The 19,083-nt window shown below is 39.2% G+C and overlaps 1 protein-coding gene across 2 annotated transcripts in view; it reads left to right on the top strand.

The window, feature by feature from the left end:
• The window catches only part of nsun3 (NOP2/Sun RNA methyltransferase 3), a 347,258-nt gene that overhangs the window by 105,315 nt on the left and 222,860 nt on the right, over window positions 1-19,083 (top strand). For both annotated transcript variants that reach the window (XR_012367888.1, XM_073863428.1), the window contains exon 3: window positions 12,459-12,817. Coding sequence is in view for 1 of the 2 variants with exons in the window: in XM_073863428.1 (XP_073719529.1) it covers window positions 12,459-12,817 (359 nt within the window). In the remaining variant the exon portion in view is untranslated. The remainder of the gene's footprint in view (window positions 1-12,458; window positions 12,818-19,083) is intronic.

Here is a 19,083-nt window from a genome sequence, read left to right on the forward strand (position 1 = left end):
TTACCGCATGTTTGGATTATAAACTTTATTCACACACGTGAGGAATATATTCATTTATGTCTGGACTTTAAGGATGAGAAGCATTTATCTTTTACGTTACCTAAGAAGAACAATGGAGAACGCACTGCTGGATTAGAAGTAAGTAACGTTAACAGTTAATTTATACCATTTATATTTGCTATCATGTAACTTAATATGCTCATGGCTTGTGCAGTTCAGCCTACATACAGTAACGTTAAGCAACCTTCGCAGACTACACGCTTCGGATTGAAAAAGTTTCGCATTGTTTACAAACGGACGCGATCTCACGTAATGGCGGATTTCACTGTTGCATGCTGTAACAGTGTTAAACACAGTTATTCACTTATATCCTTCGTGGAAACTTTCAGTAAGCCTGAACTGCTGTATCTTTTAAGTGTGTGCTGTAATATGATTCCATGTTTACATGCTTATTTACAAACGAGTACGCGTGACCTCCCGTAATGGCGGATATCTGTTACATGTTGTACAGTGTTAAGACCATAGACCGTAAAAAAATATGGACGTAGTGTCCGTGACGTCACCCATTGGTTTGTGAAGATCGCTTTTGAAGCTTAAAGTAGGCGTTGCCTGCCGTCGCCATCTTGGCCACGCGTCCCCGCGAATTACTCGCGGAAAACCGAAAATGGGTAAAGAGGCGGGACATGGGTGAAGCTGAGGTGAAACCACGCCCGCCTAGTGCGAGTCTAGTGACAGCAGTGGCTGTTCAACCGACACTCAAGCGGCCACGCCCTTAATTATGCAGAGGTTTAAGGCTTAATATAATCTAAACGGATGAGTTACAAAAAATTCACCCCCCTCACAGTTGTCATGAAGGGCAAAATTAGCTATATAGGCCAAAAACACTTTTTGTACCAGGCTGTAAACATATTATTTTCTACTGTAAAGTTGGCCATTTTTAACATGGGAGTCTATGGGAATTGACTCCCTTTTGGAGCCAGCCTCAAGCGGCCAGTCGATGAATTGCAGTTTAAGTCACTTCCGTGTTGGCTTCATTAGAGAGATCGGAAGGTTGCCCCTCGGTTAAGACACAGTTATTCACTTTCGTATCTGTCATGGCAACTTTGAGTAAATGCTGCACTGCGGGATTTGCTATAAAATGATTCCATATTGTTTACATGCAAGGTCATTCCATACAATGCGCTTTACACGCGACACCGTTTTTATGAGCGCTGCGTTACATGGAGACGCGAGCTCGCGCACATGCGATGTGTTTTTAAAGTTCATACGCGCTAACAGAAACACGTTTAAAACAGAAGCTAGACGATAAGGGGATGGGCATCTGAAAACAGCTTTTTATATTAATTGCTGCAAGATGTTTATCTGAGATTAAGTTTATGTACAAGATAGTATATGAATGTAACTTATCAGTGACATTTACCCATCAGTTATATAAGTAAGGGTATTTCTGTGGACAATTTATGCTAACAGCTGTTTATAACTCTCTTAGAGGTATGCATCTCTCTCATCAGTACAAAACTATGAAGTGGAAAAACACTTTTTGGGCATAAAGTTATATGGTAACATGAGCCACATGAAGTTTACAGCTCTGTTGTGTATCAGTTTCTTAGTTTATACAAAGTTTTAGGAATAGGGTATGTTTCCAAATAAACTTAAAATGTCCTACTAACCATCATTTCTATTTTGATTATATTGTTAACTTAATAAACGTCAAACAAACATGTATACATTTGTCCTCACATTCTTCACTGTAGTTCATTCTCACATTCCTGCCTCATTATGCAGCTCATTATGCGAGCCTTTGTTTGCTTGCTGTCAATCAATCCTTCTCGCATACAGCCCGTCTAAACTAAACGTGTCTTACAATTTCTAAATGAATACATTGTTTTATGTGAATAAGTAGGCATGGTGATTGTCACATCATTTTAAAGAAAAAAACTCTAGACTACTAGATTATGTTTAGGAAAGTCTTGTTAAAACATGTTTAGTATGGGTTTTGTGGACTTATATCAGTGACTTAAAAATTTTGCTTTTTAAAAAACCACGCATAAACATTTTTCTCTCAAAAATACAAACATGTACATACATGTAGCTCATATAATATTTTAGCCCAGTTTGTGCTGAACGCAGTGGTATGAGACACTTCCCATTATTATGTTTTAAAGCAACTGAAAAAAGACCAAAGGTAAGAGCATGTCAGAACCTCTGAGAGTGTCCCAAAATGGTCGGACCCCAGAGGGTTAAGAGAGAAAAAATTCAGACAAAAGAGGTTAAAATCTGGTCGGAAGAATCCATTGCTTGCCTTCAGGGATGCTTTGATTGTACCGATTGGGAGATGTTTAAAGACTCTAGCAAGGACATTGATGAACTCACTGATGTAGTCTGCTCTTATGTTACTTTCTGTGAAAGCATGATTATTACTACTAAAAAGATCAAAGTTTACCCTAATAATAAACCTTGGATGTCAAAAGCAGTTAAAGGTAGTTTACAGAAGAAGAAGCTGTCCTATAGTCTAGGAGGGATTTTAGAAAGAGAAGCAGCAAAAAAGGAGGTTAAAGTAGAAATTTTAAAAGGGAAACAAATTTATAAAACTAAAGTAGAGACTAAATTGGTTAAGAAGAACATTGCTTCTGTATGGTCTGGTATGAAAACTATAAAAGGTATACAGCAAAGTGTGAATAGAACTGATATTGGTTATGGGTCAAATAGTGAACTCGCTAATGCACTAAATAATTTTTACTTGAGATTTGATCAGTTTCATATTGAAAATGAAATTGAGGAATTGAGATGTAAATTTAAAGATAATCATCATCTCGTCCTAGACCAAAGAGCAGTTGAAAAATCTTTTCTTTCTCTAAAGTTAAATAAGAGTCCTGGTCCAGACAATATATGTGGCAAAGTATTGAAATATTGTGCAGGGCAATTAAGTTATATATTTTGTGATATTTTGAATATGTCCTTACACCTACAACATGTACCTAACATGTGGAGCCATTTTTTCAGATTCATTATGTTCGTCCACAGTGTTGGAGGCAGGGTCCGAAATTAACTTTTTGGCTCACCTGCCACGGGGACTGGTAGATGAAAAAATCCACCAGCCAAGCATATTTTTTTACCGGCCAGAATAATAAACAGCCTTTTTTTGTCACATGTACATTAATTTCATTTGCTGCATTCATGGCAGGGCTAGCAAAATTTCAAAATCCCTGGTAGCCCTTCGGGCAGGCACTCTTCAGTTTTTGGTAGCCTGAAATGAATGCAAGTAGCCCGAATAAAAAATACATTACTTTTAATGTAGAATATTAAGACAAAACATCTATAAAAACAAAAATAACACATTAATTTTCCACAAATTTTTTTTCTAACCGAAGTGAAATATCTATACATCAGATTCTGAATCTGAAATATTAACTGAAGTCACATAAGAAAATGCCACTTGACTTTGTGTGCATATTACAGTCTTATTCAATTTGTTTTACCACGGGCCAAATTTTGCCAATACAAAGCCAATAGGTCCTCCAACCACAATGTTTAATCTGCTATTCTTGTTGTTGTTTTGATGCTGTTGTTTTTTTAACAAACAAAAAGACTGGATTTCCATGTAAAATAACTTTTCCTGCTCATCCTCATGCCAGATATACTCACCATTTAAAAGTAGTTTAGTGGGTCACAAAACTCACAGTTTGGATCATCCAGTTACAGATTGGATAATTTTTTCGATCAGAAAAACAGGGGCTGTCGCTTTAAGAGCGATTCTGCACAGAATCACTCTCTTCACTGGCCGTACAATCTATACTTTAAAGCTTGCTGCAAGAGATTTCATTTTCTTACGTGAGGATAGTTAGGACTGACAGGACGAAGTATGAGGATTTGCCCAACAAATCCATGACAAATCATTACGAATTGCTTCCTGTACTGCGTCTTTTCGCGCGATCGCGAAAGTGAAAGTAAAACTCGAGCGTGCGCTCAAACGTAATTTAAATACCCAGTGCCTGAATTTCATACACCATTATTACACATCCAAATCTGTGAAAGAATGCATAAGCATTTTAATATATTTTTTCCTCCCTATAAGTCAAGATAGCCCGACGGGCAGGGCGGGGATGCATTTTGATAGCTAATATGCAGCAGATAGCTGCAGACCGCAAGTTACCTGCAGTACTAGCTAGCAACAGACCGTCTCTAGTGCAAGACTTGGAGCGTAGAGACTTTCTGTGGCTAGCTCACATCGTTCCCAGATTAGTTACTGGCAAACACATTATATTGCATTACTATTTTGGTATGAAAATCACCCGTCAGTGTGGCGGGTAGCCTTTTGAATTTAGTCGCCAAACGGAAAATCTACCCGCATTTGGCGCTTGGCGGGTGTTAATTTCGGACCCTGGTTGGGGGTAACGAGTTACAAAGTAACGGATTACAGTAACTACATTACTTTTTTGGGTAACGAAGTAAAGTAATGCATTAAACTAATAATATTAGTAACTACACTACTTTACTAGACTATAGAAACGCGCTTTCCTGCGTTACCCAAGCCATGTTCGTCTGTGTGTAAAGTTCTGTCTGTTTAAGTGGTGCGTGAATGCGTGTGCCTGTATGTGCACCGTTGCCATAGAGATCCATTTGACGTAGCTGCTGGTGTGAAAGGGGAGCGGGAAAATGGAGACGGAGACAGAGACAGGGGGTTTCGGCCACTGGCGATATTCACATTACTTTCAGTTTATTGCTCGAAAGGACAAAAATATTTGTGTGAAGTGCACACTATGCCCAGGCGACAAGTGTCCCTTCAACTGCTGCCAACTCGATGAGCAACCTGTCTAAGCATTTGTCAGCCCAGCATGGAAAAGATCCTGCTCATCGGTCAGTTGAAGGAGTCACTCATCATCAGCCGACCCCGCCTAAACAAGCTAAGCTTTTCTCAAGTATTGGAGCGCAGCGGCAGCAGGTAACACAAAACGAAATGAACAGGCTAGTTGCAGGGTTCATTGTAGAAGACATGCTTCCCCTGTCGACCATTGAATCGCCCAGGTTTAGAAAAATACTAGATAAAATACCCGCGACTAGCAAGCCAACGTCCGACAGGAAAACATTTTCACAGTACATTGATAAGTGTTATTCCGACATGGAATCGAAGCTTAAAAGAACGTTCGAGTCCCTGGATCATGTGTGTACCACCGCGGACATTTGGTCCGCCAACAACAAAAGTTATTTAGGAATGACGGTGCACTGGATAGACAGCGTTAGTTTTAAATGCGAGAAGGCTGCTCTTGCCTGCAAGAGAGTGAGAGGAAGACACACTTACGATGTCATAGCTAGCGAAAAAGAACAGGTTCATTCATGCTTTGGACTATCACATAAAGTAACAGCATGTGTTACTGATAATGGCAGCAATTTTGTAAAAGCATTTAGAATGTTTAAATCCCATCCCGATGATGGGTCTGACTCCGACGAGCCATCTGATAAGGAGGGGGAGGAGGAGGTCACTTTCACTGATGTTGCCGAGGCACTCTCCACAGAATCACATGAGACATTTTCACTGCCGCCTCATCTGCGCTGTGCATCACATACACTAAACTTGATCGCAACAAATGACCTGGAGAAATGGCTGACCAGTAATGACTGTAAAACAGTTTACAGAAGTGCTCTTGCCAAATGTGCAGCTCTCTAGACAAAAACTAGTCGCTCTACTGTGGCTTCAGACCAGGTCAAGGATGTCCTAAAAGAAAGCTCATCATACCCACTGCTACACGCTGGATCTCAACTCATGACGCCTTGTCTCTCATCACAGAAATCCCAATCAGAGATTTAAACACAATTTTTTCTAGACTGAGTGTAAAGAGCATCAATGAGCGAGAGTATCAGTTCCTAAAGGAATATTGTGCAGTTTTGAGTCCTCTTGCTGCTGCATTAGATATACTACAAGTAGAAGATGATTGCTACTACGGCACCCTCCTGCCAACCTGCCAACAAGATTCTCATGTCAAAGTTGCTTGCGTTGAAAGATGGCCTTTCCCAGATGACTGCTGGCATGCCTGGTGCTATTGTACAGGTAAACACATGTTGAATAATAAAATGAATAGGTCCTACATAAATAAATAAAAAACAATTCACTTTTTTTTTGCACACATGTTTTAAATTTCACATATGGAATTAAGTGAACTCTGCTTAACTAAGTTTTTAAATTGGCTAGGAAAAGGTTAAATATTTATTTAGTTGAGGTTTCCTTTTCAATACATTTCACTTAAACAATATAACATTGAATGAAGAATATTTTTATTCTTGCCTGAACTAACTTTTTCATTCATAAATTACATTGTTTTTTTCTATAGTATTTACCACAAAATAATTTTTATCTGTGCCAACTTATTAAGGGATAGTTCACCCAAAAATGAAAATTCTGTCATCACTTACCCTCATGTTGTTACAAACCTGCATAAACAAATACAGATATTTCAAGAAATGTTTGTAATCAAACCGTTCATGGACCCCATTCACGTCCACAGTAGGAAAAAAATATAGAAGTAACTGGGGTCCACAAATGGTTTGGTTAGAAACATTTCTTAAAATATCTTCCTTTGTGTTCATCAGAACAAAGAAATGTATTCAGATTTGTAACAACATGAGGGTAAGTAATGACAGAATTTTCATTTTTGGGTGAACTATCCCCTTAAATAATAGATTGGATTGTAGGCTATAGGCCTGCAGTTTAATATAGCTGATGTACTGTAGCCCAAATTTATGAGGTTGTAAAAGCTGTTAATTGAACTATATATGTTTGTCTAATGTAGCCTACTATTTCATATCACAGGCAATCAAAGACAGATTTGCATCTGTCTTGGACAGCAAGGATGCTCTGATGGCTGCTGCCACAATGCCCAAATTTAAGGTCCGCTGGCTCAAAGATGAGAAGAGAAGAGATGCTGTTAAAACCATGCTAACATCTGAGTGTCGTGCCCGGATTCCTGAAGAGCCACTGATGAGACCAGCAGTTCAGAGCCCTGCCACCTCCAGTCACAATGACTTTTTTGAATTCGAAGAGGAGTTTTCCTACACTGCAGAGACTGAAGTAATGGAATACTTAAAAATGCCTGGATCTGACTGGGAGGTTCTCTCCAGGTTCCCCAGGATTAAGGAAATTGCAAAGTAGTACAACACTCCAATACCGTCAAGTGCACCGGTCGAAAGGCTTTTCAGCCTGGGCAGTATTGTTCTGACCCCAAGGAGGAACAGGCTGTCGGATAAAAAATTTGAAAGACTTTTACTTTTGCGATACAATCGTTATTTCGAAGAATAGAAAGAAAAATGAACTAAATGGGATAAAGTTTATTAGATAAACTTTTTGTTGCACTTTCTGTTTTCACTGTTTCACTTTTGTTGCACTTTCTGTTTTGTGCATTGTGATGATTGCAACAAACAATAATTCTTTAATAGGTTCAAGAGTTTGTGACTTGGTATGTTACCGCCTTTGGAAGCCACATCTCCGGGAGTTAAAGGAGAGCGAGCTAAGGGGAAAATGGGGTGAGGGTTTTTGGGATGAAGTGAATTTTCTGTTTAATTAATTAATTTCATTTTCTGTTTCTTTTTTATGGGCTTAAGTGCATTTTACATTAAAATTTATTTTTACAGGATAAAGTGACCTTTATTTTTATATTTTTCATTGATCACTTGTTTTGTGTTTTTGCCAGTTTTTGACAAGCTGGTTTGGTTCTCAGGAGAAGAGTTTTGTTCTCATGTTTCCCAAAGCCTGTGTTTTGAAACTTTTGTGTTGACACCATTTTAAAATGACCCCGTAGCCGCCTTTATCCTGTTGTTTCTGGATTTTACGGTGAGGCATATTTCTTTGTGCAGATGGGGATATTATTATTTTATATGGTACCATATTAATACAATAAACTATGCAGAAAGGTTAAGTGATAATAAGGCTATGATGTTTGTCCATGTATGTACACGGTTATTTAAGAAAAAGTAAAGTAAAGTAATAAGTAGTGAAGTTACTTTTAAAGTGCAGTAACTAGTAAAGTAATCTCATTACAATTTACAGAAGTAACTAGTAACTAGTAACTAATTACATTTTTTGAGTAACTACCCCAACACTGTTCGTCCACTGGTTCACCGCAGGGCTGTGTTCTTTCTCCGTTATTTTATATCTTGTATACTAATATGTGTCAAAGTAATCATGTAAACAGGACCATATTGAAATTTTCTTGATGACACTGTTGTTGTTAGTTTGTTACATGAAAATGAGTCTGGCCATGGTCCTGTTATGGAGGAGTTCGTCACCTGGTGTGATGAATCCTATTTGGAGTTATATATTACTAAAACAAAGGACATGATTATATTTTTAGAACTTGTGCTTCACGCCATGACACCACAATTATTAAAGATCAGGTTGTGGATTGTGTAGAAAGCTACAAATATCTGGGCACAGTCATAGATTCTAAACTGACCTTTGAAAAGAACTGTGAGGTGGTATGTAAAAAGGGCCATCAGCGTCTGTTTTGCCTTAGAAAGCTGTCTAGATTTCATATTGATAAAACTATGATGACCCTTTTTTATTGGGCATATATGGAATCAATCTTGTCGTTCTACCTTGTAGCGTGGTTTGGAAATTTGTCTTTGAAGAACAAAAACTCTTTAAATCAAATTATTAGGTGGGCAAGTAAGATCATAGGTGAACCACAGCTTAACTTAGCAGACCTTTATTCTAATTTTTAAAACGCAAGGCGAGTTTTATAATTAAAGATTGGTCCCACCCTTTACATGATGAGTTCCAGCTACTCCCCTTTGGATGTCGGTTAGTGGCCCCTAGGTGGAGAACTAAACGATATAGGAACACTTTTGTACCTGCTGCTATAAAACTATTGAACGAAAAAAGCAGGAGATGATATGTATGGTTATTTTATATATTTTAGTTGGGTATTGAGGGTGTGTGCAGAAGCAAATTGTCATGACCTTTTTACATATTGTAATATTTTATTGTTATTGTATGTTATTATGTCTTTGTCTTATGAATTGTTTTTAAGGTTGAATTGCTGAATGTCTGGTCTGCGCAACAAAATTACCTTTGGGTACCAATAAAGATACCTTGACCTTGAACTGTATTGAAAGGGAACGGTGGGGTTGCTCACGTGGCCCTGGTTCTCTGGAATGACGGGAACGAGCATTGCGCAGCTGGCCGTGCTACAAATGCCTACACAGCGAACTTTATACGGCTGTGTGCTTCAGTCGTATGAAAGTGAGCTCATGGCGCTCTTTCCTGGACTATAAAGGGCGTAGCCCTGCCCCTGACGCGGGCTCGAAGGCCGTAGGTCTGTAATTTTTACAGACGTTAACCAATAGGCTTCAATGGCGGAGTAAACAGGAGTTTCCCCCCTAGCGTCAGCTACTGACGCAATGACCGTTCCCGTTATTTCAGGGAACCAGGGTTATGTGATTAACCTTATCGTTTTATTAAGTGAAATTAACTTTTTTTAAATAAGTTAAATAAACTCATTTCATTTAGTGACTTACACTGTTAGGTACACATAACTTACACAACCAGTTATAGATCAATACTAATGAGGGAGGGGCTCTATATAGAGTCGCTTAAGGCCCTTGCAACTAGTGATGGTCAACCCGGATCTTTTTAAGGATTCGGGTTAATCTGAGTCACTCACTAATATGATCCAGGTTGTGCGAGTCACTTGAATCACTTGGTCAAAATCTCCCAGTTCCAATCGCTAATACTAATGCAACCAAGCAACTCAGATCACGCATGCAGCTACGAGTCTACGACGACTCTGCTCGCAAAAAAGGGCTCATGTTACCTGAGGAACTTGTCAAAAAAACATGCATGTCCGTGGTAACATTATCAATAACATAATTGTAAAAGTTCGGTGTGTGTTTAGTTTCATTTCATAACGACAAATATATCAACACCACGTTTAAAAGATGTGAGGCTTTGTTGAATTGGGCCGTGAGAGGAACATGTCCTGTTTCAGATTGACTTACAGGATCCACGATAGGCTTCCGTTAATGCAGCCACACAGTCACTCATCCGCGCAAGAACATGATCTTGTGAGTGAGTCCCAGACAGAGCCGCTCGCCCGCTCCTGCACGGGTCCTGTGAGTGAACCACTCACGTCACTCTGAGTGACTCAGTCAACAAGAGGAGCTGTGTACGGCCGTCGGTGGCGGATCTTTACAGCAGCACTGCTGCAACAGTCCTCGTATTTAACATTTTTAAACATTTGCAGCTTCTACCCAAAACATTGTGCCAGTCAAATATTGCAACAGATTAGCCTACATGAGTCAGTGGGTTAATAACACGAGCAAGGCTCGTCGGATTCAAGCGCTATGAGTTGAGTCACTCTCTGTGTGAATCCCCGAGCCGCTGACCAACTCATTGTCGCGGGCACGCATCCCTTTGTACTCGGACTCGGAGCTGCAGAAAATTACGAGTGAGCTTTTGGCTCACTCGGTACCCCCAGTCGACATTTGATGATGTAAATTAACTCGTTGTTGCAAGTTATAGAACATATGGCAGCTTATGTAGAGTTACGTGTTGTAATTCTGTTGTAAACATTTGAAGAGCTTTGGTTTTGATCCAATTTCTCATTTTAAAGCAAAATCTGAGAGGACTCAACTGACTCGGGTTAATGGTCACTAAGGACTCATGGTTGTCGAGTCATTTTAGGGATCGGGTTAAATGATCCGAGTTTCGAGTGACTCGCTCATCACTACTTGCAACCTGTGTCCATGCTAGGGCTGCACAATTCATGCTAAAATGTGAATCACCAATCATTCTCACAGTTTCTGATTTCTGATCATTTCTCAATCTGAAGGCTGCAGCCTCTGGAGGTCACATTTCTAAGCTGCGCATCATAAAGACCGTCTAATTTCAGAATATTAACAATTAACGTTATTAAGTTGACTACTATTTTTAGTTAATCATAAATTGTGGTAGTATGTTTGTGACTTGCAAATTTAATGCTCTGTTAACTCAAGTGAACCAGGCTTGATGAAGTATGCAGCCTACATATGCGACCTCCGGAGGCTGCAGCCTTCTGATTTAGAAACGTCCGGAGGTAACTAATTTCCTTGCCTTCTTTCGGCACCAATGTTGTTACATCGTCACTTTCTTCATCGCCAAACGGATTTTCCACAATGACGCTCGTTTATCCTCCCTTTTTTGTGAAAAAAATCCACCAAGTAAACAACTCTGTTTAGGTCTGCCGCCTTGTTATACGTCACACGAGTGACAGTGGAACACCGCAAATGAGATGAGAGAGGAGAGAATCGATCGGGTCTAATTGGTAAATGAATAGGGTTTGGTTTTAACCTGTATGAGTGTGTGTTAGCAAGTTTGACTGATATTTTAGCATCTTGGATTGTAATGTAAATACGTGAACACGTGAATGCAGCATCTGATTACAGGGAAATACTGTATATGCAAGTGAATCGCCGTCATTTAAAATGAAGATTGCATTTATAAATGAATCGAGATTGTGATTCTTTTTCGATTAATCGTGCAGCCCTAGTCCGTGTGCAGTTGCTGAAACAACTTAAAAAGTGCTATTTACCACAATTTGAGCTTAGGAACAAAAGATATGATAGAGTTTATTGCAGGTTTTTGTTGTTTTGTTGAGATTAGCACGCGATTTTAGAGATATCCGTCTTTCCCAAAGTAGATGGGACTTTTAGGCTGCGTCCTCTATACTATATAGTAGGCAAAAAGCAGTTGGCAAAAGAATAGTAGCCTATGTCCGAATCCTCAGTATACATAAGAGTAGGCAAGAATTATCAGGATTTTTAACTATTTCTCGGAAGATTTAGAGCTACGTATACTTATGTAGCATCCAAAACTGCCTACTTACATACTAGTTGGAGAAAATAGTATGTGAACACCGTAGTATGTCTGATTTCTCAGTAATCATAAAATGAGTAGGCGAAAAATCCACGGATGCCCTACTGCTATATGTTTTTATTTATTTTAATGCACTTTATTGTATGGTGGTTTCAGGTGCACTTTAATAAAATGTTGGTCCTATTCTATACTTTCTTGGCATTTACATAGTGCCCGAATTGATTTCCCATTATGAAAGCAATATCCTGTAGCACAGTTTGTTCCGAAGGGGTGTGTGGAGGGTGTTTGGTTGCCTTTGTCACCTTTTCCAACCCTGATGAGCAACCCTGTAAATAGGTACTCATTAAGATTGCAATCTCCGCAATTATTACAAATAACTAGAGGTCATCAGGTAATAGTAATCCTGTGCGAATAGGGTTTTAGTGCCTTAACACTGTTAATTAAACCATTGGTTTGTTACATTCGTCTTTTTCATGCTATAGCAGATATGTTGATGTTTTTAAATTGATTAAATTCGACCAAATATCATAATGTATCTGATATACATGACAGTTTGCCATGATTTTACTACCTAAACTCTAGCAGTAAAACATACATAAATGTTTCATGTTTTTAGGGATGTGCTTCTGAATCCACACTCATGGCAATATGGTGTCTTGCTTAATCGCTTCAGTGACCTTACAAACCTCAAGCAAGGCCTTACAGCACTAGGATACAGAAGCCTCCTTCCACAGGTATATCCTGAATCCCAGACCCACACAGCACACTTCCCCCTCCAGTGTTATATTCACAGAGATCCAGTGCATCTTCCCAAACAAGTTCATCACCCAGGCTGGCTGAAACAGTACTTTCTCCTGAATGCAGCCTCAGTTTTGCCAGTACTGACTTTGGATGTGAAGGAAGGGGAAAATGTGCTTGATCTTTGTGCAGCTCCTGGTGGGAAAAGTCTGGCAATACTGCAGATGACCACTCCTGGTAAGTTCTAATCAGGTCTGTGTAACAAGATATTTTGTAGAATTCATGTCCATGGTGATGAGAAATCATAAATATGCTAATTAAATATATAAAAGTGTAGGCGAGAATTACTGGGATTTCGAACTGTAGCACAGTTGGTTCTGAGGGTGTGTGTGTGTGTGGAGGGCGTTTGGTTGCCTTGTGCCTTTGTCATCTTTTTCAACCCTGATGAGCAACCCTGTAAGTAGGTACTCATTAAAAGTTTGGTATCTACCAAAAGCGGAACTAATGCGACGCAACGTTCTACACGGGCAAATTAGAGCGGCACACCCAATCACTGTAGCTGCCATAGATATGTTGGCTGCATCCGAAAACTCAAGGCAGTGACTCGTTGCCCCGCTGTCTCATGAGGAAATGACTTTGGAGGCATGAAGGCAGCTCAGAGAAAGACTTTCGGACACACTTCAAAGGCAGCGTGTTTGAAATATAAACGGAGAGCGCCTTTGTGATAACTAATCACATATTTGAAAACTACAATACTAATTTCTCGCTAGAAATGCAATTAAAAGGTGTAAAAGAGAAAATATACCTTTATTTACACTAAATTTGTGCTCCAGTCGCTTCCTTGGCTGCAATTTTATTTTTTCAAACTCGACCAGATCGACCAATCACATTCTTATTGTACGCCCACGCATGGGTATCTCAGGAGACAGGAAGTAAACCTAACATTGAATTCGGACATGCCTTGATGCCTTCCCAATCCTGCCTTGGAAAGCTGCCTCAGGAGGCAGCAATTTAGAGTTTTCGGACGCAGCCGTATAGTAAAGGCCAGATGTGTTACGGCGGAGTCTCTAACGTCATCACCTGGTGGCCATCTTACCACAGGGAGCTCGCTCACTCGTAGCACTGTGTTTTAATGATGCATGTACTTTTAAATGACCATAACTTGCTAGATTTTCTACCAATTTTTAAATGGGTTGGTTTCTTACAAACATTATTAATGTGGCTATAATTCTGTATGCTTTAAAAAAAATGTTGTATAAGTATGCAGTGTCATAGGTACATCTTTAACGTTTATAACAAACCAAACCGTTTGAAAATTGAAAGAAAATGAAGCATTTAAATGTACATGCACCATTAAAACACAATGCTACGAGAGAGCGAGCACCCTGTGGTAAGATGGCCGCCAAACGGACGTTCCACTCAGTTGGCCAGCAGTGCTGCTGAGACATCTAGCCTTTATTATACATATCTATGGTTGCCGCCTGCTGGTGCTGCTCGGCGAGTCTCAATTCGTTCCCGAGCTCGTAAATGTGTATGCAGGTTTGGGCACTAGTAAGGACTCTAGCTCACTTCACATTGAGACACTGTTCACTTATTCTCCTGTGACGTCACGTGGCTGATTAAGCTTGTTGTGATCCTTCACAGCTGTTACTCATCAACAACCGGCAAAACCAACATCTTGCTGACTTTTTTAAACAGTACATTGTGAAAAGCGCTGAAATTATGCTCTTACATATACATGCATAAATTTGGAGGAATATAATTAAATGTTACATTTAAAAAAATTTCAATTTAAAAATAATTTTTAAAAATTGAGTAGATTGTGGTCCCTAACTGTCTAGTGATGTGGGTTTATATTAAGACTAAAACAAACGTTTGCCTTTATAAAAGTTCGCATTCCATGAAGTTTATTGAGTAGGCTCACGTGAATTTCGGTTGGACGGCTTCAGAAAAGGTCACGTGATTTCCAGTAAGGAAACATAGGGACCATCGATGCTCACTGGTTTTTGCGTTGCATTGTGGAAATTTTTGGGTAACTAACGTTTCAGTGCACTGGAAGGATTTTGCGATAGAGACATCACTTAAAATGGCAGGCTCCCTAATCAGTGTCCTGACTCCTGAACAAGGGAGCTGATGAGAGCTCAGCTCTTCTTTTGCACCTGAACTCACTCTTGTACAAAAATAAATGTTTATATGATTGTAAAGTAAAATGAAGTTTAAGGAAGGTTTCCCGGACAATGATTAGACTAGTCCTAGGGTGGGTTGCACCAAAAAGGAATAAGCCTAAATCTGGTTTAAATTAAAGCTTATTTAATATTTCTGTTGCACCAAACTTTAAACATGTTTAAAAATAATCAGGTTTTCATTTAAACTGCCATTTTGAGTTAAAATTTTACAGTAAACCTAAATTATCTTTAATCCTGTTGCTAAATTACACTGTAAAAAATGTACTGTATACTTTAAAAAAATTGTGAAAACTGAAAGTTAAGTATTGACTCAACATATTGCTTCCAAATAATTCTCCCCAAACAAAAATATGCATTGTGGTAATTAAAACGTAAGGTATTGGGGTAAAACAAAAATGTATATTCACAGAACATATTAAACTCTGCTCAGCCAATTTATCATGTCAAATGAAAAATCTGAGTTGACTGAACAGTTTGAGCCAGAAAAGCGTACGGGCACACCTGAAAATAATTGGCTTCAGTGTGGGTGAGCGGGAGTTGTTGATCGACATTTTCTACAATAAAGCTATGGTAAGTACTTAAATATTTACATTTAAGTCATTTTTAAGTATTTTTAAAGTCATTTTCTAGTTAAACTGAGTGAAAATCTGAATAATTACAGCATACAAACAAAAAGCATATCGTCGCTGCCCGATGAAACTCACGTATGTCCAAAACGGTTACTTTTCAGAAAGTGAAAAAAAAACACTGTATATCAAAAGCAGTTGAATGTAGTGTTGTCATACTTGGTATGGCATATTTAAGCAGTGTCGCTCGAGTAGGAGTGTGGTGTGGCTCTATATCATCACGGCTGTGATTAGGCCAGAGGCACGAGGCCGCAGGCCGAGTGCCGGAGGCGGTCACAGCCGTGATGATATAGAGCTGTGTCGCACGACTCCGAGAGCGATATTGCTTTTATACAACAGTTCGACGGCACACGTTTGAAAAACGAAAACTAGAAAACAACAACGGAGTTATTTTAAAAGCCTCTTTGTTTGAGAACTACTTCTTCCGCCACGGATTTGAGGGCGGCCAGAATGACAGGTAAAACTTTCGGCTGCTTTGAAGCTCATAACAACTCAATGGACGGAAAAGCCGTTACTTTATATTACCGTTTCTTGGTCACAAAGTGTAGTTTTAAGATTAGTTCAGTCGAGAATGTATATGTATTATATTTAAATCTGCAGTCGATTAGTAAAGATAGCGCCTGTTTGAACGTTTGCTTAGTGAGATTCGGTACGAATGAGAACCAAAGCATGAGCGGACATCAGTGTTCACTCGCCCCGCTGACCACCGCCCTCTCTGGGCTACATCTCTGAAAGAGATACCCTGGCTCTCATGTTGGCCTTGTTTGTTTATGATCGTCAAAATGAGATCAAATCAGCAGTATTTGGTGTCATGATCAAACTATTACTTGTTTTTTAATTCATATTTAGTGTCTTTTGTGTTGTTATTGTTTTGGCGCGAGGTAAAAGTTAATAAAACTACTTGTATAACGTTACTATTGCTTTCTCATTTATTCTTAACGTGATACGAGCACTCGATTATTATTATTAAACTTTGTTCTTGTCAGTACTATACAAAACGGTTTTTTATAAGTGTCAGAGATATGTTTTTGCATGCTGCTTATAAATATACCAGTGGCGATATCTCATAACATGTTTTAATAGTCAGGTCACGATAAAGTAAATGATCAATGTCCACATTTAAAAGGTGCGGTGCTTACCTGCAGTTTCACGGTGTTTTCGCGTTCTGATAAGAAATATAGCTCCAGAAAAAAAACGAGTGTTTATATTCCTCTTTCCAAGTGTTAATAATCCACACGATGTGACAAGACATTTCTCCCATTAACTGTAACGTAACATCCAAGAGCGCTGATCTTTGACGGAATAACTTCTGATTGGGGATTCACAGACTGATTTATGAGCTAGTAAACTAATGAGACAAACGGAGAGTGATTCAAAACAGGGCGTCTGTGTTTTTCCATTCAGAGATGAGGCTGCTTCGGACCTCCATTCACTAGGTGGCGGAATGATACGAAAGGTGAAGAGGTTACAGTGCCGATATCAGCACAATATCGCACAGGTCTTAGCCAATCAGATTCGAGAACCAGAAAGAACTGTTGTATAATTACATGTAACCATATTCTTGCCAGTGTAATGATATAATCCACATTTGACCAAAATTGAGTTTAAATGGACATTCGTGCACCAGGGGCGATTCCAGGATTTTATAAATGGGGGGGGGGGGGGCTCAGGGGGGACCAAGAACCAGTCAGGGGGGGCAATCAAAAAATTCAAATGAAAATAAATACTGGTTTAGAAAATGTTAAGCATGGTTCCCAAAATCTTGTGCAATGCCACATGTTTTAATATAGATGGTATTCATTTTTTGTATTTTGCATGGATTAAACAACAGTTCTGTTCCAGAATAGTTCACTTTAAATAAATTGTCATAATTTACTCATCCTAGAGTTATTTCAAACCTGTATGAGTTTTTCTTTTGCTGAACACAAAATAAAATATTTTGAAGAATCTTAGTAGCCAGAAAGTTGATGAACCCCATTGACTGCATGTTATTTTGTTCCTACATGAAGTCAATGGGATCCATCAACTGATTTTGGTTACCGACATTCTTAACTCTTTTCTTTTTTGGGTTCAGCAGAAGAAAGAAACTCATACAGGTTTGAAACAAGTTTAGGTATATGACCATTTAAATTAAGTGAACTGTTCCTTTAAGTAGGCTATCTACATTGCATGTAGCTTGTATTAGTTAACATTCTGACATATCAGGATTTTGGGAAAATATTAGCCTACTTAAAAATGTGTTTTTCTACTCAGTCTGATCTGACTTTCATTGTTTATTAGCCTATATTGTATTTTAACACAACTGAATGCTATTTTTTACATATTATCTGTTCTGTTGTCAGACAACAAGAAAGAGTTTAAGCTATAAACACGACCCAATAACACCTCGTGTTTAATCCAACCAGCTGTTACTTTATACTGCTAAAATCCTAATTTAAATGTGACATTGTCTGATACAATTTACATTGAAGAGCTGATACGAGGTGGTTTCGGATTACCTGTGTGTCTCATGCAGGGTTGCTTTTCTCATCTGATTGTGTTTATGAGCGCTTTTAATTTTAAATGCGAGTGATAGTTTTATTGTAGATCGCGTATAGCGCAGACAATTCAGCGCAAATTCAAAAATATCAGAGAATACTGTTAAGCGTGCCCGCGCATACCGCACCATAGGGAGGGAGAGAGAGAGCTCGTGCACAGAGAACTGGTGTGTGTGTGGGAAAACACTAACCTTTCGTTAAGTCATAATACTCGATCAACCGTCTTCTCTGTCAGTAACATCTGTTGACTGTTAACTTTTACGTGAAAAGACAACGGAGGAACCCAGGTGGAAAACACCGCCAACGTTTAACTCCTTCACTCAGTGTCAAAGAGGCACTGTCGAGGTTTCGCATGCAGCAGTCAAAAAGCGTGCACGCGAGAGAGAGAGAGAGAGGCGCTGCTGAGCGCTTGCAAAATCACATGAAGCCGTTTTAATAGTAAAATAAAATGTAAATGGTAATCATGGAAAATCTATTTGATTTGTGCCAGTGTTGAGTCTGTGGCGGGGCGCCCTCCTTCTTCTTGTTTGCACGAGTCTCAAATCAAACAGTGATTGACAACTGGTCCAATTGTGCGGTGGGTGTCGTGGTGTCTCTTTCCTCCTGTTTTAAAAACGCGCAACTACTGTGCTCGCTTCGTCTTCGTTCGCGCGAGTCTCAAATCAAACAGTGATTGACAGCTCTCTGGTCCAATGGTGCGGTGGGCATTTTCAGGTTGACAGTAAATCTAGCTGGCCCAATGAAATTGGAGGGGGGGCACCAGGGGGGGCAATCATATTCCAAGGGGGGGCGGTGCCACCCCATGCCCCCCCTCTAGACACGCCCCTGGCGTGCATATTTTACAGTAACTGTGATCGATACGCGTTCTTCCAATCATTAATTAGAATGGCCAAGTCGCGTTTCATATTGACAGTTGAATACGCTCAGTTCATTAAATAGCCTACGTCTTAGTTAAATACGCTTACTTTATTTAATATAAATTATACATTTATTAAATGTCTCTTGCAAACTATGAAGGGACAATGAATCAATACACTGACATGGTAATGCTAGACAGCAGTTTGTGTTGAAAAGTGGTGGGGACAAAAGATCAGATAAAAACATTACTGCAGGACAGGAAAAATATTGAATAACGGCGCATCAAAAATGGGCAT

This window comes from Misgurnus anguillicaudatus, chromosome 3, assembly GCF_027580225.2.
Source record: "Misgurnus anguillicaudatus chromosome 3, ASM2758022v2, whole genome shotgun sequence".
Taxonomy (NCBI): domain Eukaryota; kingdom Metazoa; phylum Chordata; class Actinopteri; order Cypriniformes; family Cobitidae; genus Misgurnus; species Misgurnus anguillicaudatus.